Source organism: Natrix helvetica (assembly GCF_964273705.1).
Source record: "Natrix helvetica genome assembly, chromosome: 7".
In the NCBI taxonomy this organism is placed as follows: domain Eukaryota; kingdom Metazoa; phylum Chordata; class Lepidosauria; order Squamata; family Natricidae; genus Natrix; species Natrix helvetica.
Genome location: NC_138558.1, coordinates 39119559 through 39142592, shown reverse-complemented (window position 1 = coordinate 39142592; position 23034 = coordinate 39119559). Strand labels below are relative to the sequence as shown.

At 36.1% G+C, this 23034-nt stretch overlaps 1 protein-coding gene across 1 annotated transcript; it reads right to left on the bottom strand.

The window, feature by feature from the left end:
• Positions 1 to 1583: 1583 nt before the first annotated feature.
• On the bottom strand, positions 1584 to 22744 carry BBS7 (Bardet-Biedl syndrome 7). Its single transcript, XM_081960330.1, has 19 exons — positions 22550 to 22744; positions 18023 to 18088; positions 17116 to 17178; positions 16704 to 16879; positions 15554 to 15740; positions 14420 to 14492; positions 14025 to 14141; positions 13313 to 13443; positions 12025 to 12109; positions 10959 to 11058; positions 9395 to 9587; positions 8225 to 8299; positions 7819 to 7884; positions 5316 to 5455; positions 4822 to 4986; positions 4448 to 4557; positions 4251 to 4354; positions 2542 to 2665; positions 1584 to 1835 (listed from the first exon to the last, which is right to left on the bottom strand). Exons 1-19 carry the CDS (start codon positions 22583 to 22585, stop codon positions 1699 to 1701), a joined length of 2148 nt encoding a protein of 715 aa, XP_081816456.1. The 5' UTR covers positions 22586 to 22744; the 3' UTR covers positions 1584 to 1698.
• Between the last annotated feature and the right edge of the window lie 290 nt (positions 22745 to 23034).

Here is a 23034-nt window from a genome sequence, read left to right as displayed (position 1 = left end):
CTCTGCCTCTCCAAGGCCAACTGGCTGTCAATAGTGAACACGCATGCCAGATTTTCTAATCTCTCATTAAATTCCTTCCAAGAAATCTGGTATTTAACTGTAAATTGCAACCATGGAAAATAATTCAAAGGCAATCCATTTTATAAGGCATGGAAGCAGAACAACCACTTTGTGTTACCTTATGTCAGGGGTGTCCAAACTTGGGAACTTTAAGACTTGTGGACTTCAACTCCATGCTGGCTGGGGAATTCTGGGAGTTGAAGTCCACAAGTCTTAAAGTTCCCAAGTTTGGACACCCCTGCCTTATGCACTAAAAGTAAAGAATCTTGATATTAATAAATATGCCATTATCTCTTCAAGCCTAATGAGGGCAACTGCCAATTTAGAATTAGGTTTAGGTTTATTTGGATTTATATGCCGCCCTTCTCCAAAGGACTCAGGGCGGCGTACATTAAAAACACACATCACAAAAGTTAAAAAAAAGATTAAACCCAATTCCAAAAAGACCAAACCGATTTTTTTTTAAAAAAAAAGAAACAGTACATTTAAAATAAATTAACATTAACAGGCCAGGCCAGCTTGCTGGAAAAGCCAACTTTTTAGGGCGCGTCGGAAGGACCGGAGGTCAGGGATTATGCGGAGCTCCGGGGGCAGCTCATTCCAGAGGGAAGGCGCTCCCACAGAGAAGGCTCTCCCCCTGGGGGTCACCAGCCGACACTGCTTGGCCGACGGCACCCTGAGGAGGCCAACTCTGTGGGATCGTACTGGACGGTGGGATGCTACTGGTGGCAGTAGGTGGTCTCGCAGGTACCCTGGGCCTAAGCCATGGAGCGCTTTAAAGGTCATAATTAATACCTTGAATCGCACCCGGAAAACAACCGGCAACCAGTGCAGGCCGCCTAAAAGGGGTGTGACATGGGAGCACCTAGGTACCCCCATGACAACCCACGTGGCCGCATTCTGGACCAGCTGAAGCCTCCGGGTGCTCTTCAAGGGCAGCCCCATGTAGAGAGCATTGCAGTAGTCCAGGCGAGAAAGGACGAGGGCATGAGTGACTGTGCACAGAGCATCCCGATCCAAGAAGGGGCGCAACTGGCGTACCAGGCGAACCTGGTAAAAGGCCCCCTTGGTCACGGCCGTCAGGTGTTCTTCTAAACTAAGCCGCGTATCCAGGAGGACTCCCAGATTGCGAGCCTTCTCTGAGGGGGCTAAAATTTTTCCCCCTATCATCAAAGATGGAACAAGATGTACAAATCGGGATGCCGGGAACCACAGCCACTCAGTCTTGGAGGGATTGAGCTTGAGTCTGTTCCTCCCCATCCAGATCCGCACAGCCTCCAGGCATCAGGACATCACGTCGAGGGCATCATTTGGGTAGTTTGGGGTAGAGATGAAAAGTTGGGTATCATCAGCATATCCGCAAACCACGGATGATCTCGCCCAGCGGTTTCATGTATATGTTGAACAGGAGGGGTGAGAGAACCGACCCCTGGGGCACCCCACAAGCACCCCACTCCATGAGAGGTATTATCTCTCCCTTCCTCCCTCATACATGGTATCACAGAACACAACACAACAATTCATTAGAAAAAAAAGCACTGTAATATATATAAACTATATAAATGAAACACCAGTTTTCTTCATTTGCATCTTGGTATCTTCTTAAATAAATCTCATTGCTTTTTCAGTTCTTGTAGTTCAGGTAGCACTATCAAAAAATGTAAGTAATGTATTTTGATCATAGCTTCCTAAAATTTCCAGGAGGAGAGGAACTTTGGTTTTCACATTTGTACCTTTGAACTTAAATTTGTCAATGAACAAATCAGTAATCATACCTGAAAAATAAAATATGCAAAACATTAATTGATCAAAATTAGAAAAGAACAATTTCATGTACTACTGAAAATGTTTAATAAAGAACAGAATCCATGAGAGGTATTATTTTAAGGATGATCTATAAAATATAGGTAACGTGGAATAATTTGAATGAAATATAGTTGTAGATCAGAAATCTTAACAAAAGAAATAGAATGAAAGAAATCAGTGGTAGATTTTTCATTTTCTTCAACATATTGTGCATTCTACCCAATATTTTCACATTTCTGTGTTTTAATGTATAGTCAGTTTTCATGTATATTTATATTAAATATATAACCAGCTCAGTACATATGTATCTTCTACTTGCAGTATTGAATATGTCCAAAGACACTAGGAAGACCTGTTCCAAGCATAGAAACAAGCAGTGATCCCTAGGGTCTGGAATATTTCAAACAAGTATTTATGGTAATGTTTAATACAATAAATTATTACATATAATTTTATACTAAATATAAAACACTTCTATATATAATATCCACTACTTAACTATTTCCATCCTTGCCTTTAACATAAAGCATTGCATTGTGTGCTTTTCATTTTTAAAGGCTAAAACATCTTTCATCAAAGGGAAACAAATATTCAACAAGAATGACACATTTGTTTTCCCAGAGGCCATCACTGCTAGAACAAGAAGTAATAGTAGAAAAAAGTTAATCAGCCAACCATAAAGTCTTTCAAGAGATGTCGGCTGTTTCTTGTGTTCTATAAGTAGCTGATCTGACTCTTCCAAAATATTGCGGTACTCTGGAATCAGGAAATCCATGTTACCTTCATGAGCCTGCAATTCCTTAATCAGATAATAATAAAATATTAAGACAATTAAAGAAGTTTAACTAAAATATGCACTAGCTGGAAGGTTATACACATATGGATGCAATTAAGAATCCCTATAAATGCATTATAGATAATATATATTAATATATATAGATTGTAGATAACTACCAATAGTTCAGCATTTCGAGTCTCTGGCTCAAGGTTGACAACCTTCCATCCTTCCGAGGTCAATGAAATGAGGATCCAGATTGTTAGGGACAATATGCTGACTCTGTAAACTACTTAGGGATGTAAAGCACTGTGAAGCGGTATATAAGTCTAAGTGCTATTGCTGTTGTTTAATCAGTTCACAATTTTCTAAGACTATAACCTGATGGTTCCCCTATTTTTTAAAAGTCAAAAGAGAGACGTAAGCTGTTATTTAATTATGCTACTGTTGTGCAGTATTTCAGAATCAATAGAGTCGACACTCTGTAGATGCACTATAGAAGATAGCAATTCCTTATAACGGCTGTAACCAGTATCTGTAATCTGCTCTTTATAGCTGCAGTCCCAGCTATAATCCCAGGAAAACACATTTGAAAAAAGTTTTTTTTTCCAGCAATGACACCTTACTGTTTACCAAAGTGTTTGATCCACATATAAATTTATTTCATATAAACTTTTAAACTATGTTTATATAGTTTGCAAGGCTTCCATTAGAAACACAGCATTCTGGGATATATGTATATTTAAAATACTTCTAATCTTCTCAATAGCCAAAATATTCTCAGAAGACTGCAAGTAAACAAATAGAAGAGCTGTAAAATATATTTAATAGCACAAGAAGGAGATGAATGGATTAAAATATTACAATGTATTTATAATCAAACAATCAAGCTTACTTGATTGTTTGTTCGTGCTAACCTAGAAATTAATCTAAAGTCTGATTAGATTAACTAATCTGAGTGCTGATTACTGGTGAAGAGGTTCTGGAGTCTTTTTCAATTGCAAATACTTTTCCACTTGTAACTCAATATTATTCTTTGCTAATGATTATATTTTGCTAGTTACTAGTCAGAACACAACTATGGCAGTAATATTTGAAACTGGAATATATAGTATTAATTCTGAATGTTTGCCCACCGACCACAATATTGTCTGTTCTGATTTGAAGCAGTTCTCCAGGTAAAAATAGCTTCTCCTATAATTGTAATTGCAAGGACAACTTGGAATTTTCTGTATATAAAAACACATATTCTATTACTTATTGTAACTGAATTACTGAATTCTAATTTTTTGAATTCTCAGATACCATGAATAGTTGCATATTAATAGTTTTCCCCCAGGAGAATACCTATGCTGAGACAAACTGATGCTGGAACTGAACATTTGATTTTCAAGTTTAAGGAATTATCAAAGTATACCTTATCAACAATAAAGTTTAGTCTATTATCTGATTATAATTTTTATAAATTGTCCAAAGCTTTTGGATGGCATATAAATTTATTAAATATATAATTCCTATAATTTTGAAAACAATTAATGAACATGTAATACAACAAAAAAGATTACAAAACAAGCAAGCAAAACTATCAACTAATCTACTGAAGACTTACTTTTAAAGCATCTATTAGTTCAACTTTTTTAGCCAACATCAACTGGTACTCTAATTTTGGATGAATAAGGTTTAAAGTATGATTCACAGATGCTTCATCCATATCTAAAAGAAGACCCAACAAGAAAAAACTCAATAGCTACTGGTATATATTTTATGTACAGAATGAAATCATAAAATGTAAAAAATAATCCTTACCACATGATATATTGAGGTTAATTTTCCTTTTAGTGGCTTCTTTAGAGAGTACATCCTTGAGAATGGATATTGTGGATATATTGTCAGATTTGAAATAACCCTCACCTTTCCTAAACAAACAATATAACACATTTAAAATAAAAATTCTTGGATAATTATTGTAATTCTAAACAGCAAACTAATACTTTAAAATATTTTTATGAGTTGACCAACATTAATTAAGTACTTTGATCCCTAAATTAAATATTTCCTAATGAGAAGTTTTAATTAATTTCAAAATGTTATAACTCTTCAAAGAAGTTTGATTAAACATCAGTTTTAATTCATCTGTTTAGGACTGAAGCATACTTTTTTCAACAGTTGTTTCATTTTACCTGTAAGTACATTCAAGCTGAGTATCCAAAAAAGTGTTCTGAAAGTAGAAGCTGACACTGTCCCCCATTGGGGTCTTTTCAGGAACTTCAGGCAAGCAAAATACAATCCAGGAATGAACCTCAGCAAAACTGAACTGTCCTTTGAGAGTCAGTGTATTCATGGGTCTGGATAAAAGAAAAGAAAACAAATACAGATTAAGATCTTTAAAACCATTAGAAGACAGTCTGCTTCATTCACAAGGATATAGATGTAAGAAGTCATTCAAGTCATTTGCTCAGAAAATTGCTTTCAGTGCCAGAATGACATAAAGATAGTGCCTGTAATTTTCACATTTGGAGGCTAAGCACATTTATGCAGAATAACTTAAAATTAAAATCAATACATTTTTTAGTAAAGATTTGAAATTATAACATCTTTCAAAAGTCTTCACTTCAATACCGTTATTCAAACTAACTTGCAATTTAGATTCAATGTCCAAGAACTAAAACAATACCTATCATGGTCAAGACAATGTGTTCTCTGATGAAGTGACAAAGGCTTAATCTGATACTGCCGCACTTGACAAGTTTTGGGTTGAACTCTTGGAATGACATACACTTGCAGAGTTCCATAGCGACCTTCAATTGATAGAATCTGTTCAAGGAACACAAGAGTATAAATGTATCTGAATTTAGATTAATATACAAAACTTCTACTTCTATATAAGAAATCAGTCTAAAATATTTAGAGTTTTCCTATAATGTTATTTGGTGATATTCATTATATTTTAAAACTTGTAACCAAGGATAGCAATTCAGTAGAAACGCCAGCTGCAGTGCTATTCTGTCTATTTAGAAATTAGAAGTCTCAATGAATTCATTGGAAATTAAATTAATCCTAATTTAAGATTTCACTAAATATTGCTTAAACATTACCCTGTCCTGTTTAGAGAGTTTCAACTGCTATATTAAATTAATATGTGAAAAATTCCTTGCATATTTTTTAGATATTGTGCCTTTGATTAAAAAAACGCCTGAAACTATACTGATACAGAATAGAATAGAATAGAATAGAATAGAATAGAATAGAATAGAATAGAATAACAGAGTTGGAAAGGACCTTGGAGGTCTTCTAGTCCAACTCCCTGCTTAGGCAGGAAACCCTACAGCACTTCAGACCAATGGTTATCCAACATCTTAAAAACTTCCAGTGTTGGAGCATTCACAACTTCTGAAGGCAAATTGTTCCATTGATTAATTGTTCTAACTGTCAGGAAATTTCTCCTCAGTTCTAAGTGGTTTCTCTTCTTGATTAGTTTCCACCCATTGCTTCTTGTTCTACCCTTAGGTGCTTTGGAGAATAGTTTGACTCCCTCTTCTTTGTGGCAACCCCTGAGATATTGGAAAACTGCTATCATGTCTCCCTCAGACCTTCTTTTCATTAAACATAGATCTAATATGGTTACACTACAGTATTAGATTGGCCAAGTGCATGCATATCATGTTATACTATTTGCAAAGAGATTTTAATAATTTATATTTTTACTAAAAAAGTGAAAAAGCTATATGAACTTTAGATACAATTATAATGCAGAATTTCATGAATTTGTAAATTTATGAAGTTCCATTGCAATAGTTTTAAACTTTGCCTATTATTTAAAACATTCTGTCTTTAAATGAAATAAATTATGTCATTCAACTAGTTTTCATCTGATTAATTACTGACTATATATTGAAACTGATATCAACCTGTCTTTTTGATAATATTTACTGTATTTCCCCGAAAATATGACATGTCTTGATAATAAGGCCATGCCCCATTTTTCTGGTGGGCAAAAATATAAGCCCTCCACCACAAATAAGCCCCCTGAACAACCCCCCACCTCCGGCCAGGTAGAGTGCCACCCACCAACCTAGCGGTATCCTGAAGGTGCCAAGCCGCAGGAACCAGGGGCGAGGGAGATGATCGTGTTGCTTGGCGCCTTCAGGATACCCTAGGTTGGTGAGCAGCGCTGTGCCCAGCTGAAGAGGGGGGTTGCCGGGCAGCTGGTCTCTTGCGAGTGAGCTCCCAAAGAGCCGGACACAGCCTCAGGGGCAAACGGCTGTGTTGCGCTGTCGCAGCAGCACAGTAGCCATGAAGCGACCACACTCACAAGCAGCCAGCCGGCAAACCCCCTTTCCAGCTGGGCATAGTGCCATTCACTAACTTAGGGGAGAGCGGGGCCAGGCCATTGGGAGGCGCAGGAGCGGAAGAACCACTCGTGCAAACCCCCTCTCCAGCCGTGCAGAGTGCCATTCACTGGCATTTTGAAGGTGCTAAGCTGAGAGAGCTGGGCGGCGGCGAACAGGTGCTCATGCGGCTTGGTGATACCCCTAGGTCAGTGAATGGTGCTGTGCCCAGCTGGAAAGGGGGTTTGCCGGGTGGCTGCTCATGAGCGTGGTCGCTTCATGGCTGCAGTGCTGTGCTGCTGCGACAGCGCAACACAACTGTTTGCCCCTGAGGCTGTGCCTGGCTCTTTGGGAGCCCGCTCGCAAGAGAGCAGCTGCCCGGCAACCCCAAAACAATAAGTCTTCCCCTGATAATAAGGCCCAAGCCATATTTTGTGGGTAAAAAGAAAATAAAACCCTGTCTTATTTTCGGGGAAACACGGTAGTTATACAAAAAGAAGATCTAACAACTACTGAATTCAAGCAACCTATATTAAGCCAGTAAGCCTCCACAAAAGAACTAGTCATTTGAAAATTGGAAGATGACAATTAATTCCATCTGAATAAAGTAGGGAGGGTTAATTAACTTTCAAAGGTCAACTTACAGATCATTTTTATGCATAACATCTATTTATTCCACATTAATATTGCATATTTGAAAATTAGTACGTAAATTCAGGAATTAGTACATAAATTCTAAAACAAAATATAGCTTTTCTATAATTTTCAAGATTACTGCTGCTTTCTTGTGAATATGCTCTGAAATTTGCAATTTTGTAATAGAGTCAGTTATCTTGTTTAAATCATTACCTTTAGTTCTATTCGGGTGGTATGTACTTGACACCGATAACTAGCAAGGAGAAAGTTACCATTTGGCTGTGAAAAAAATATAGTTGGAACAATAAATTTAGAAACTAGAATAGACACTCAAATTTGGTCTAGTATGAAAATAAACATTTAGTATAAGCTAAATATAAAATATAAAAGTGAAATTTGTTAACTATCAAATAACTTAACATTTAGCAACACCACTTTTTTTTAAAAAAGAAGAAATTTAATAAGTCAATAATAACTCAAACGTTATGTGCCTTAAAAGCATTTATATTAAAAACAAAATTTATTCAAATTGATTAATAACTTTACTTTCAAGTAGATTTGAAAGCCAAAATCCAGTTAACTCCATTGAATTAAACTGAATTATAGCAATTGCACGTACCTCAGCTTCACAGTCGGTAAAACTGACCACAGCTGAATTTTTATCCACATCCTTTAGGTCTATAGGAACATCACACTATGGTGACAAATAGTATCAAATTAAAGGCAGTTGAATATATGGGTAGTTCAATTGTCTCTTTATATAGTAATTAAGATTCTTGTAAAAACCTACAGTAAAATTATATCACTTGTCTAAAAAAGGAGCTGCTCCTAAGCTTGTTTCAGGCTTTGCTTTCTTTCAGTTATGCCAAATACATTTCAATACATTAAACATTATTAATAGATATTGATCCCATGCTTTTAGGGATTATTATCTTTATTAAATTAAAAGAGGCTCTCTTCAGCTATAGCCTGTTGCTCCTCTTTGAAGATGTCAGCCATTTTGACAACTTTTTTTTTAATTAAACAAGAGAGTTGCTGAAGGCAAGCTAAAATAAAGAAGCATGGAGTATTTTTTAAAAACTTTGTTAGCGAAACAAAAAGGTAGAAAGCTGTGGTTTTATTTTATTATTTTAAAGTAATTTATAGCTTGGTTTGCTTTACTGTGGGTGGTTAAAACTTTCTAATGTTTATGAACTCTGATTGGCCAGCAATTCTTAAATAACTCATAAAAAATACTCCTTGATCACAAGAGGAAGTTAAGAAGATGGAGCAGGGATTAGAGATGCACTTGATTATTATTAAATAAAACTCTCCACTTTATACTTCAATTACATTCTGAGGATATTATAAAAACTACTCAAACTACTTCAGATGCAATTATGTGTAGAAAGTTTTCAAACCACTGAGGCAATTTCACAAGTAGCTAATAATGGAAAAAAAATCAATTGCAACTTTGAAGTACAAATCTTTTACTGTACTAAAAAGAATCCGATATCAACACCTTTTTTTCCCCTAACTACCCCATTTTTCCCCTTTTCCATTCCGTAGTTCCCATTATTTTTATTTTCTTTTGTATTTTATACTCTGATAAACTAATAAAATTTAGAATAAACCTATCCATTTCAATCTGATTTTCTATATTTCAGTTTTTGTCAGAATACATATCTGTCCTAATTCCACTCAAGTATAACCCTAAAAAAAATGGGTAATATTAGGAATTCATCTATTTTAAAGATAAACAAGAATCCAGTTGCCAAGACCTACTAAGTTTCTACAAACTGAGTCTCACCTGTAACAAGACAATATCAATTGCTGCCTGGACTTCTAAAACAAGGCTGTAGCTGGCATCATCTTTGTTTAATGCAAATTTATCATTTATACTAAATGTTGGGACTGCTGAAATAGCAGTGCTGGACTGAGAAGACTGCTGGTATTTTTCACGTTCTTGAAGTACTTTCATCTGTAACTGTTCCAATTCATTCCTATGACAACACAATAATTAGCAAACATAAAATTACTATATGTGTACATGTGCATGTTTATGTGCATGAGAAAGAAAGAGAAGAGAGAAGGAGAAACAATGTAAGATGGCACCACTTAGAATAAAGTTGCCTAGAATAGCTCCATGAAGAGATAAATGACAAATTTAACAAATAATAACATCATCAAACATCCACATCCGCCTTTCCCAGGTCCTTGGAAATGACTCGGTAGGTAGACAAAAATGCCAAATCGAGTCTGAACATCTAGCTGACTGCAATGGACCATAAAATAAATCCATTAAAAATTAAAATTATAAGCAGCAGAATTCTGTCCTGGAAATATATATTTTTAAATGCTGGAATTATATTTTCCTAATATTAGGTCAGACTAGTATTGAATTATATGCAATGCTCAAAAGAATGTGTACAAATAAAAGTGCTATTTAAAAAAACCTTTTAAATTCAGTAGCCTACTGAAAACCTCTCATAACTTCTTGTAGGAGCTTTATTTTAAACCATAATCTGATCCTTGGGTAGTGTTAGCAATTCCAACTATAACAATGAATCTGCTTGGCTGGTAGGTATTCTATATAGTATAGTCTTTATTATTATTGTACAAAATGAATACAACAAAATTGCTCAAGTAATTTAGAGACCGTCTGCGGCAGTTTCTCCTTTATCCCCTCTTTATCATTTATGATGTGTTAGCCAGAGAGAATTGTTCTCTGCCTATGCTTACTCTAAAAATCTTTTAAAATTGTCCAAAACACTATTATTGCGTATTGATTCTAAATGAATGGTGACTTTAATATTCTGTTTTCTAATTATTGATTTCAATTATTATTTTTAATTCATTGTTTTAAACATCATTGTCCCACACACCCAGAAAAGAGGGGTAAAATAAAGACTAAAATGCATTAAAAACAATACTGTAATTGAAATCGGTAGTAAAATATAGTACATTAAAGTTACCATTTATTTAGTCCTCAACTTAAAATGGCTATTAGAATCTGAATTTCCACTGGCAAACAATGCAGTTATAAAGCACGATTAAAGCAATGGCAACCCCTGCAGTACCAGTTCCCAAATCCCATGGTTGATGGGCAAGGCTACATAAAGTGTGTTATAAAATCTAAAGTATAAAGTGTGTCCTGCAGGAGAGTTTACAAAAAAAATAAAGTGATGCAAAAGTATTATTGAAAGTTTAATAACAAATAATAACAAACATTTGGCTGGCCATTTACAACGCAGCTAAATGGCAAGTACATAATTAGGGTGCACTGACATAAAACAACTCAAAATATGTGCCACATTAGGCAAAATTATTGCCTCAGTATCATTTTTTGCAGTTTCACAAAATTGTTGCATTACCTTAAGGACGACATTTTATTCTGCATTTCATGAGTCATCTTCAATTCATCGAATCCACATTCTCCGTGAATAGGTTCGGTAGTTAATCCAGATACCCATCCTAAAAGATGAATATATGTTTAGATTTCTTATTCCTATTATGCAAACTTTTAGGTATTTCTACTCAAACTGCTGTCTATATTTTGCCAGCTAGCAGTTTTTTATTTTATTTATTTATTAAATTATTTGCTGCCCGGATCACTACAAGTCTATATGCCGAATAAGCAGCATTGGTAAGAATTGGAAGTTACATGGAACTGTAGAAATTCATGACTGGAAGATGAAGAAAATGTCTGCTAGAACTGCTCCCGAAATGCTCTACAAACAGAACTCTCACATTACTGAAAACAGCTTTCAGAAAAGGTCCATCATATAGTGTTGTTTATACGGTATAACAATGATCTGCATGGCAAAATTGCCAGAATACATTTTTTCTATGATTTCTATGAAAGTCATCTAAAGTGTGCAAAAGAAAACTTTTGTAAGACTGAAACTATGGGAACAAAATGTTCTGGACTGATGAAATATGTAAAGATTGAACTTTTTAGCCACAAACTACATAACACATTTGAAGATGGCAAACATGTTTTGGAAAGTCCACATGTCCTAAAGAAATTGAAGCTGAAGAGAGGTTAGACATTTAAGCAAAATAGCGACCTAATATGCTGGCAAAACAATGGAGAAAAGAAAAACAAGATTTTGAAATGGCCTTCACAGTAGTCAGATTGAAATATTTTTAAGGACTTGTGGGGATATCTCACATCTGTAGTAAATGCAGGGAGACCTAAAAATATTTCTCAACTATAGGAGTTATAGAGTGAAAGAAAAATTCCCAAACAAAGAATCTAGTCTAAACACAGCCAAAATGAATTTACAATGAACTTGCTGAATAGGTGCCCAAAAAAGAGTTAGGCAATATATGTAACAACTAGTTTTTTTAAAATATTAAAAATATTTAAATACATTTTATTTTATTCTTGTTAAATTGTTAAAACTTTAAAGCTCTGAAAGTAGAAGTAAAATTAACCTGAAAATGTTGACGTTACAATCTCATCATAGCCCTCTTTTCCAACACAGCCACCTTGGATGGATGTGACACTCTCTGACAAGGCCTAAAACAACAAATAAGAACATATATTTACTTTTCCATGTTGTTTAAAATCTTACAAAATAATTCTGAAAAACTCACAGATTTTAAAAAAGTTGAAAAAGCAGATAGCAAGAAAGTCTACCTAAGGCAAAACACTTGTAATTACTTATAAAATACTTACAAAAATGGAGGATAATTGAATAAAATTGAAAACATTATTTTAATCCCTAACTCTCACATTTGAAAAGGATTGCATAAAATAGGTATTATTTGCTTTTTGTTACATTCTCTTCATTATATATTCTTTCTTTACATTTCTCTTTTATTAAGTCTATGGCATTTCTGCCTGTAGATCAGGGATTTCAAACGCATGGCCTGTGGACCAGATATGTCAAGTGCTGGCCACACCCATCCCGGTTTAGCGATGGGGAGGAGTCATGATATGTCGTGTGACATGACAATTCAGCCCCAAATTTCTGTTGCTAAATGAGACATTTGTTAAGTGAGTTGTGCCCCATTTTGCAACCTTGCTTGCTACTGTTCTTAAGTGAACTAGTGTAGGCGTTAAGTTAGTAACACAGTTTTAAGTGTCAATGGCTTCCCTGTTGATTTTGCTTATTAAAAGATCAGAAAAGGTGATCACAGGACTCCAGGACATGCAAGCGCCATAAGTATGAGTCAGTTGCTAAGCATCTGAATTTTGATCATATGACCACAGAGATGCTGCAATGGCTGTAAGTATGAAAAATGGACATAAGTTACTTTTTTCAATGTTGTTGTATCTTTGAACAATCATTATATGAACTGTTGTAAGTGGAGGACTACGTGTAACAGAGTCCTAAAAGGTGCAGAAGTAGGCAGTCAAAAAGACTGGGTTTTTTAAACATCTAGGATTTTTGAGAAAAGAAAAAAAAAGGCAGCTGAAGGAGGACATGACCAACACAATTTGTAAACACACTCAAGAGGGTGCTAGTTGACTATTATGGGAAACAAAATGCAGGGCTAAGGTGGGCTTTGCCTTGATCCATTTTTATTCTTCTAAATACAGATAAAGCAGCCACCTTGCTAAAACTAAATACCATAGGTCATCTTTTTCTGATTTATTTATGTGTTTATTTATTTATTTAGAGGGATGGGGGAGGGAGAGAGAACTATTTAGGAAAATAAACATGATAATACATTATTTTACTGTAATTGAAACAATAGATTTACACAATATACTTACATATTCATATTTAAAAACAGGGCTCTTTTCAGTTTCAAATTTATAGATCTCTAATATTCCATCATCTCTACCAATGAGCAATTCTTTAACCCCATCTCCCAAAATGTCAAAACTATCCATACATAAGATGCCTGACAAAAAGAATAAACAGGTATCTATATCAAACATTTATAATTTCATCTATTACACTTAACCAGCATTTTAAAAAGGTATATCTATCTATCATCTATCTATCTATCTATCTATCTATCTATCTATCTATCTATCTATCTATCTATCATCTATCTATCTATCTATCTATCATCTATCTATCTATCTATCTATCTATCTATCTATCTATCTATCTATCTATCATCTATCTATCATCTATCTATCTACCTACCTGGCTCTGGAATGAAATAAATTCCCCACAGGAGTTATATTTTAATCAAGTTATAAATAGAATAAGTACCACAGTTATATAATCTTTAAACATCAATTTCATAGAAAATAGTTATTTATATCTGTTATCATAATAAGTTATATTAGGTACAGATAAGGCTTAAGTTTCAGACCAATTTGATAGAAAGTTTTACAAAAATAGTAATGAAAAAGGATATAATCTTATATACAGTATTTACTGTTTTTATTCCTAATTTTAAATAATACATTTTTAACCAAATTGTACTAAAACTGTTACAGAACACTTAGGAAAACATCACAGAATACTTACCACCTCTTTTTTTCTCATTTCCAATTTTCCACTTTTCTATTGGGGAAACACCAGTAATCTGTACCAAGCCAATTTTGCCATCGGATGTCCCAAACAAAACATCTTCACCAGTGTCACCTAGAAATATAAATTAAAACTATTATTAGAATAATTATAGAGTAGAATTCTACTCTCTATTCAGTGGGTTCCAAGATTTATTTATTTTTTAATTTCAGTTTTAGTAAATTAAAAAAACCACTGCTTCATTTCCATCACTTTATATAAACTGGATCAGAATAATTCTATGTTCTAGAAAATACCTATGATAGTATGTGGAATTATTAAAATAATAAATTATTAAAATAAGATTCAACATTTTAATAACATTTTAAAAGACTTCTAAATATTCTACTTACCACCATTTCCATTGTTCAAGGCCAGAACAGTAGGTGGGCCTGGGACTTCCATTTCATACAATAATTCTGAACCCTCAAAAAAAAAATGAAATGGAGATACTGTTACTTGTAATCCCTAACATTTACTTTTAATTTAGAAGAGATATAAAGATTTTTAAAAATTTCAATACTGCATTCCTGTTTTTTGGATGGAATGAAAACTGGAGCCCTGACTGTCAATTGCATGCCCCTTTTAAACTTAGAGATTTAAAATCCCTATTTGAAGAACAATATACCAGGACCTGAATTTCAGACTGTCCTATTTCCTCCTGGGCTCTGACGTATACATTACTAGCAAAACTGCTAAGTTGATAGATAAGGCAGTTTATCTAAGAATCCATTATTCTGAATATATCAGAATATCGTGGAAAGGCAGTACATTTATTTGAATGTTGGTTCTTCGTATTTAGCAAATATGTATTTTACTACTGTATTTTTTGCCTATTAATTTTCTGGAAATAGACTTTGTATTGTACCTTTATTTTTTTAATAATATTGTAAGACTATTCAATCAATGAACTATCTAAATTATCAAATTATCAAAAACTGGAGCCTAATTCATCCGAACACATACATTGATTCCAAACTAGACTGCAGACCCAATCAAAGAACAAATGATTTCTGAGCTGTTCCAGAATATATAATTAAGTGGCTGCAGCTCAGTTAAGCTTTTTTGAAGTTTCACTCCTTCAAAAAGAATGAATTCCAAAATTCTGGAAATAGAATTTCCAGAATCAGGAAATCTTTCTTCTTCTCAAAAATAATTTAGTACTTTCTACCAATCCCTGTAGACAAAGAATTAGCATTAAACTTCCTGCTCCTAACACTCATCCCTATCCTTCCAACTTACAGAGCACTGTAAAATTACCCCAAATATATAATAATCCATCCATGTATACATTAGCCTTTATTCAACTTAACCAGAATTGCTGCAAGCAGATAAAATTTCCTTGCAAATGATTGTATACAATTATTGGTATGAACAGATGAACAATCTTCTGTTTCATTGTACTAACTTATCTTATAATTGTAATAAATAATGGTTAGTACTAATAAATCAGGCTTCAATAATGGCAACAAATAAAAAAGGTTTACCTGCAAAACTCTAAGAACTCTATCTTGGCATGCTAATACTGGTATAATGCAAGACAGTTTATCTGGTGGAAGACAGAGTACATCGTTGATTTTATCCCCCGATAGATAATAGTGCTGATCTTTACAGTCACAGTAATGGTTATAAATATAGCTTGCACCAAGAAAGAGATCTGATCCAGATATATACCTAAATAATAACAGCATTATAATTAAAACTTTCAAAATATAATTTATTAAGTATTCATACACTTGAAATCAACATAACAATCCAATAAGAAATTTATTTTTTCCTCTGAAAAATTTTGTTTTTAAATTTTTATAATTCTCTAAATACTACTAAATATGGCGCAAGTACTTTTGCAATGCAGTTGTGATTACAGTGGAGGACTAAAAATAAGAAATATATTCTACTTATGCTAAAATACAATGTTTGTCTATTAAATAGAAGCTAAAGGGATGAATTTAGAAAGAAATGGTTACAAAAATTAGCCTTGGAAATAGCAAGTGTTAGAAAGAAGCTCAGATTTATTGAGATACGAAAGAGAGAGAAGGGAAAACACAATCAAACTTTCAATATTCTGTTACTATAGCCCAGGGGTGTCAAACTTGTGTCGTTACATTGTCATCATGAGACGTATCACGACTTTCCCCTTCGCTAAACAGGGTGGACGTGGCCAGCAAGTGATGTATCTGGGCCACAAGTTTGACACCCCTGCTATAGTCTATCAATAAAACACGGACAACTTGTGCAATCTGTTTCCTGATTTGACCTAACTTGAAAGTCTGTCAAAATTGAGTTTTACTTCCCCTCTTAGACATGGTCTGTAATTTGAGAGTTCGCCTAGATATTCAGCAGGTGACATCTATAGTTAGGAACGTTTTTTCACAGGTATATGTAGCCATTTGCAACTATTTTGGAATCAGAAGATCCTGCTCATGGTTAATCCCTCCTGCAGTTTAGAAATCTTTTTAAAATGTTCCTCTTGTGAGTGACAAAGAAAGAGGGTTCTTTATAATATGCAAGTGAAGTTTGCAGCATGATGGTTTAATTATATGGATTTTCTTTTTGTCTATATGTGAGTTTCAGTCATTTTTAAGTTAAATATAGTAAGTAACTAAGCACCGTTAAGTCAATATTTAATATACACACATAGCTTTGATGTTTTCAGTGAGGTTGGTGTTAAATGAAAGAAACTGTTTCCCTTTTTTTGTGAAACCTCGAACCTCGGAACCAGCAGCCACAAAAATTTTCTCCTGAAGAGTATTAAGAGCACCTCCCAGTTCTAGTCTTGCAATCTTTTCTCCTGGCAAAGTCTTGAATACTGGCTAAAATACAAAAAATAAAGCATTTAAGCAATAAATATTCTGCATCATTACAAAATAAAGGTTCATAGGATTTGAATCACCGAAAATATACGTTTTTATTTCTACTGCCATGGTGCATTTGAAAATGTGATCCTTCAAAATGGTTATCTTTATAATTACTTGACATTTTACAACAATAAGTAACTTTATTTTGTTAATTTAAGTGTTCATCTATATAAATCAATAAATAAACTTACGATAGCTTCTCCTTTTTTTATTCCAAAGCAGGTAATAACACCATCGTGGTCTCCAGTAACAACCTTTAAAGTAAAATAAGAGGATATGTATATATTGTTGTTTTAAGAGTAGAAAGGAAAACCAGTCCTTTTTGTTGGATGTATAATTATACACGGATCTAGATTTTTTCTCTCTTCTATTTAATTCTTCCTCTTAAAATGCTGCATGATACTTCAAAATGTCTCTCTTGCGAAAAAAAATTTTTTTGAGAAATAATTTGAATGAAATGGGCGTAAATATAAAATATCACAGGCAAATATTCAAGGAGGGAATTCCAGCAAATAGCCAATTTCATATACTAAACCTGGAAGAATTAAACTCATGGGCAGAAGGGTTATAATTGTACATAAGGGATAATAAAGGAAAGCCACACTAAGGCCATGCAGATTGGGGGAAAAGGACAAATAATTTATGTAGAAACTAGAGGAATAGTGTATAGTTGGGATGGATATCGTAGAAGAAACATCAGGAAAATAATGGACTGAAATTAAATTATTCAAATTGTGCATTTACAATCCTTTTGTCAAAGGATATATAAGAAAAAATGAATATTTATTATGTTGTAAAAATAAGATGACAAGCTGCCAAATTATATGTGAAAAAATATAGGAAAATTAAGAGGTAAGCTTAAGAGTTTTAAGCATAAACAACAAGAGATTAAATCACAAAATCATTATTTGTATTTTAGGATAGTACACACTACTATAAGTAGGTATAAATATTTTTTCTATACTATTTTTCTTTTTAAGAAAAAAGTACAATTTTTAGGTCTGATCTTTATCACATACAATTATTTTAATAAGTACATTTCTATATAGCCTTGAGCGCCTGAACAAAATATTGAATATGAATTAAAGAAATAAATACCTTCTGTGTAGCTTTGCGTCCTGATGCAGGGAGCAATTTCATGGTTTTCTGAGATGTTACACCCACCTAGTTGCAAATAAAAATGTTAGTATTTATATTTGACTCATCCATTTTAAAACCAATTTTCATTTATCAAAATGTCAATGCACTATAGTTATGGAGAAAAAAAATATTTAATTATTAAAATGCATACATGATATTGGCTTTCCAACATATAATTGAGTACACATGTATATGGTTTTGCTTTCTTTTTATATGTATACAGGCAGTCCTCAACTTAAAACCATTCATTTAGTGACAGTCTGAGTTACGATGGCACTGAAAAAAGTGACTTATGACCCTCTTCACACTTACGACTTTGCACAATCCTTGTGGTTACATGATCAAAATTTGGACACTTGCCACTGGCATATATTTATGGCAATTGCAATGCCCCAAGGTCATGTGATCACATTTGCGAACTTCTGACAAGCAGGAATTTGCGAACTTCTGACAAGCAGGAATTTGGGGAATATCTGCAGGATAAAATCGCTCAAATCCGGAGGGAATGGGTCCCCCTCAGTGGGCTAGGGGGGCCTCTCCTGTTCAACACATATATGAAGCCGCTGGGTGAGATCATTCGTGGTTTTGGGGTGGGATACCATCTGTACGCTGACGATACGCAGCTGTACATCTCCACCCCGAACCACCCCAACGAGGCCGTCAAAATGATGTCCCGGTGCTTGGAAGCCATACGGGTCTGGATGGGAGGCAACAGACTTAAGCTCAACCCCTCCAAGACGGAGTGGCTGTGGCTACCGGCCCCCCGGTTCAACCAGTGGATTCCATCGCTGGCCATTGGGGGCGAGCAACTGACCCCCGTGGAGCGGGCGCGCAATTTGGGCGTCCTCCTAGACGCCCGGCTTTCTATGGACGACCATGTGGCAGCCGTGGCGAGGGGGGCGTTCCACCAGGTTCGCCTGGTGCGCCAATTGCGCCCCCTATTGGACCGGGACGCCCTTCGCACAGTCACTCATGCGCTGGTGACGTCCCGTCTGGACTACTGCAACGATCTCTACATGGGGCTCCCCTTGAGATGCACCCGAAGACTACAGCTGGTCCAGAATGCGGCCGCGCGGGCAATTATGGGGAGTACGAGATACTCCCATATAACACCTCTCCTGCGCGAGCTGCACTGGCTCCCTGTGGTCTACCGGGTGCGTTTCAAGGTGTTGATCACCATCTTTAAAGCGCTCCATGGCACAGGACCTAGTTACTTGCGGGATTGCATCCTGCCCCATACATCCCTGCGACCAATTCGCTCTCACAGAGAGGGACTCCTCCGGGTGCCGTCCACTAAGCAGTGCCAGAGGGCGGCGCCCAGGAGCAGGGCCTTCTCTGTGATGGGCCCAGCCCTCTGGAATGACCTCCCCCCGACATTAGGACTACTACTGATCTCCGCTCCTTCCGCAAGAAACTCAAGACCCACCTGTTCCAACTAGCCGGCCTGGCTCAACTATAGCTCCATCCTCTAATCTCCCTGGCAATTTTAAATTTTAGGGTATTTTAATGTTTTTTAACTCTATTATTATTGTGTTATTTTATGAATTGTAATAATTGATGTTGTGAGTTTTTTATACCTCCTCCGTGCAACATGTGATATGTATTTTTTATTGTACGCCGCCCCGAGTCCCTTCGAGGAGAGGGAGCGGCTTATAAGTCTAATAAAATAAATAAATAAATAAATAAATAGTAAAATAAATAAATGAGAAAGCCAGATTCACTTAACAACTGTGTTACTAACTCAACAACTGCAGTGATATACATAACTAAGGCAAGAAAGGTCATAAAATGAGGAAAACTCATTCAACAATTCCCTTATTTAGCAACAGAAATTCTGCTCCCAATTGTGGTCCTAAATTGAGGGTACTATGAGTAAGAGATTATGATTCAATTGTAAATAGACAATTTTTTCTTCCACTCAGTTGTGTCTGATTTTCGTCAGCTGACTGGGCGAGTCCCTGCAGTTTTCTCAGCAAGGAAGTCATTGCCTCCTTCCCAAGTCTGAGAAAAGGTGATTGGGCCAATGTCGTCCAAGTGACTTTGTGCCTAAGGTAGGTTTAGAACTCAAGGTAGCCCAGTTTTTAGCTTGATGCCTTAACCATTACACCAAACTGGCTCTCTCTTTACCTATTTTAATTTCAAAATATCCAGTCTCAAAATATTTTATCTTGGATATATTACAAACTCAAAACTCTTCTAAATCTTTAAAGTGAGTTCAAAATGATTTGAGCATACTCATTTAAGAGCAAGCCTCCCTGAAGACAGTGGAACCTAATGGCAATTAGGCACACATCTTTGGATCCGCTTGATCAAAGAGCAAGTAGCAACCATAGCTAGCTTTCTTTAGTGCATTAACTGCATATAACCATTAAAAAAAACTGAAACACCCTAACAAAAAAGAATAAAAAAGCCAGCCAAATTTTAAGGAAGATCATGCCACAAATCAGACACCACATCCAAAACAATATGCTTTCTAGGTCTTGACAGACAACATTGTTTCAAGGAAGAGAACTGAAGAGTGGAACACATTCTACTGGAACACATTGGATACAGCAAATAAACCAGTGGGATTCCATTCAAGGTGTTTGTAAAGCTCTTTAGCACATAAGATACTATGTGCTAAAGAGCTTTACAAACACCTTGAATGGAATCCCACTGAAAGCATGTGCACTCACATAGGGATGTTAAATGGACTTACTGAGGTTCCCTTATAAACTACTCATTCTGTTACATTTTGCACCAATTGCAGCCTCTAGTTCAGAGGTGTCAAACTGGCACCCCACGAGCTGGATGTGTCATGTGCAGGCCATGCCCACCCCAGCTCCGCAAAGGGGAAAAAGGTAGCAAAAGTCACATGATGGCCACGTGACGCCGCATGTTTGACACCCATTTTCTAGGTGGTCTTCAAAGGCCACCCCTCGTAATACGCACTTGCAGTAGTCCCAATTGTGAGGTGACTAAGGGATGAGTGACCACAAGCAGAGCCTCCTATTTCAGCAATGGTCACCATTAGCACACTTGAGTTAGTCACAGCTATCAGCTGTTCCTTGAGGAGTTGCAGATGCAAGAGGGCCATACCCTCAATTGTGAACTGGACTTAAGTGAAGGAATGCTACTCAAGGAACAGGAAACAGGCTAAAAACAGAACCTAAGAATAAAGTATAGAAATACTGAAATATGAAGTCGCATTGAATCTTTTACATAAGGTCCATTTTAAGAAGTCTGTTAATAGTTTTATGATGATACTAGGGTTACCAGATCTGAGTTGCAGAAATATGGACACCCAGGAGATGGCAAGAAAGAGGAAATCTTATTAGTGGTCATCTAGACTTCTGCAGCTCAGATAGCCCCAGTGATAAACAGGGATACAAAACCCCATGTTTTTCTGTATTCCTGGTATTCCTCTGTGGACCCAGATTCTGAAAATAAGAAATTAAACGTACTTGTTCAATACATGAGGTTTGTGTCAAGACATCTATATTCCAAGCAAATAAAGTACTGGATTGAAGCCAGGGTATCCCTGGGATCAAAGCAGTTGGGAGGGTGGGCGCAGTTGTGCAATCCAAGTTTCAATGTGTGTGTGTGCGTGTGTGTGTGCGCGCGTGCATGTGCAACTGATACATGATAAAAGGCAGGGCTTTGATTAAAGCCACTAACTTGATATTTTTTACCCACCCACCCACCCTTTTGTCAGAAACCTTTTCAGCTGCACATTTTTTATAATAATATCCCTAGTAGAGTCTATATTGGATTAGATGCATTCTTGGATGTATAACCAGGGGTGTCCAAACTTGGGAACTTGTGGACTTCAACTCGCAGAATTCCCCAGCCAGCATGGCTGGCTGGGGAATTCTGAGAGTTGAAGTCCACAAGTCTTAAAGTTCCCAAGTTTGGACACCCCTGGTATAAGCTATGCCTTCTTTGCTTTGCAATATACTAGTTTCCCTTTGTTTAATTAAAACTTAGAAACAATTAAAATTAGATAATCACTTTATGTCTCAAATTAGCACTTTTCAGAAATTTTCCTCAACGCTTCCTTACTAATAAAAAACTCCAATGATGGAAGTTTAACTAACAAAAAAGATAAAAGGTAACTGTGTAGGTTGTAATTACTTTTATATCCAAAGGTTGAAGAGTCATATTTCATCACATTCTTTTTTCCCAATTGGATTTATTAAACTATTCAAAAAAAAGCAGACTTCTCTTCCTGCAAATTATTGGTAAAATTGCTAATTCCCAAGGAGGAATTGTCAAAATGGTGCCATCCAAATGGGTTGGGCTACAACTTCCTCCCGGCCAATACTGTCAATAGGTCAACCCTTTTGCAGGGCTTTTTGCGGGAAGGCTGCCATAGACGTACGAGTAGGGATGGTCTGCAATAACAACTGCATAGAGAAGGAAGACTTAAAAACCGATGCTTCCGGGGGAGAGAGCGACAAAACAGCCGACATTCGCCATCACAGGCATCGCGTCCGCCCGCTGTACCTGCAGATAATCCATCCGGTTCAGACTCAGTTCCATGGCAATGGGCAATGGGCAAGTTACCAAGATTGGCTTCGGCTTCCTCTTTCCAGTACTCCGCGGGCATCAGTATCGCGAAAGCTTAGGGCCTAAAAACGATCTCCGGACCTCTGGTTACTATGACGACGAGGCCGGGTTGCGTAAACCCCACAATGCCCTGGTTTTTTATTGGAGGTGGTGCGCTTTTGGGCGGTACGCTTCGCTTTAAACGCGCCTCGTGATTGAAGAAGGAGCTGTCACTCAAGCAAAATAAATAAATCCCCAGCTCGGGATAAAAACTCAAGAGCCTCTGAAATCTGGAGGTGATCCCAAGGAGGAGGTGAAGCTTCCCAAGCGGAGTCTTGGATTTAGCAGGGGAACAAGGCTGGCTGCGGGGTTCTGGGGGGCTGAAAACCACACATTTCAGAGCTGTAAAGTTTGAGAAACACCAGGTTAGAGAAAGGCATTTT

Bases quoted from the DNA above. Each gene is read 5' to 3' on its own strand.
- BBS7 (XM_081960330.1), bottom strand. From the start codon at position 22,585: ATGGAACTGAGTCTGAACCGGATGGATTATCTGCAG. The intron at 16,880-17,115 runs GTAAGTTTATTT...TTTGTATTTTAG, and splicing joins TAAAAAAAGGAGAAGCTATC to CCAGTATTCAAGACTTTGCC. The intron at 7,885-8,224 runs GTACGTGCAATT...TTTTTTTCACAG, and splicing joins TTACCGACTGTGAAGCTGAG to CCAAATGGTAACTTTCTCCT.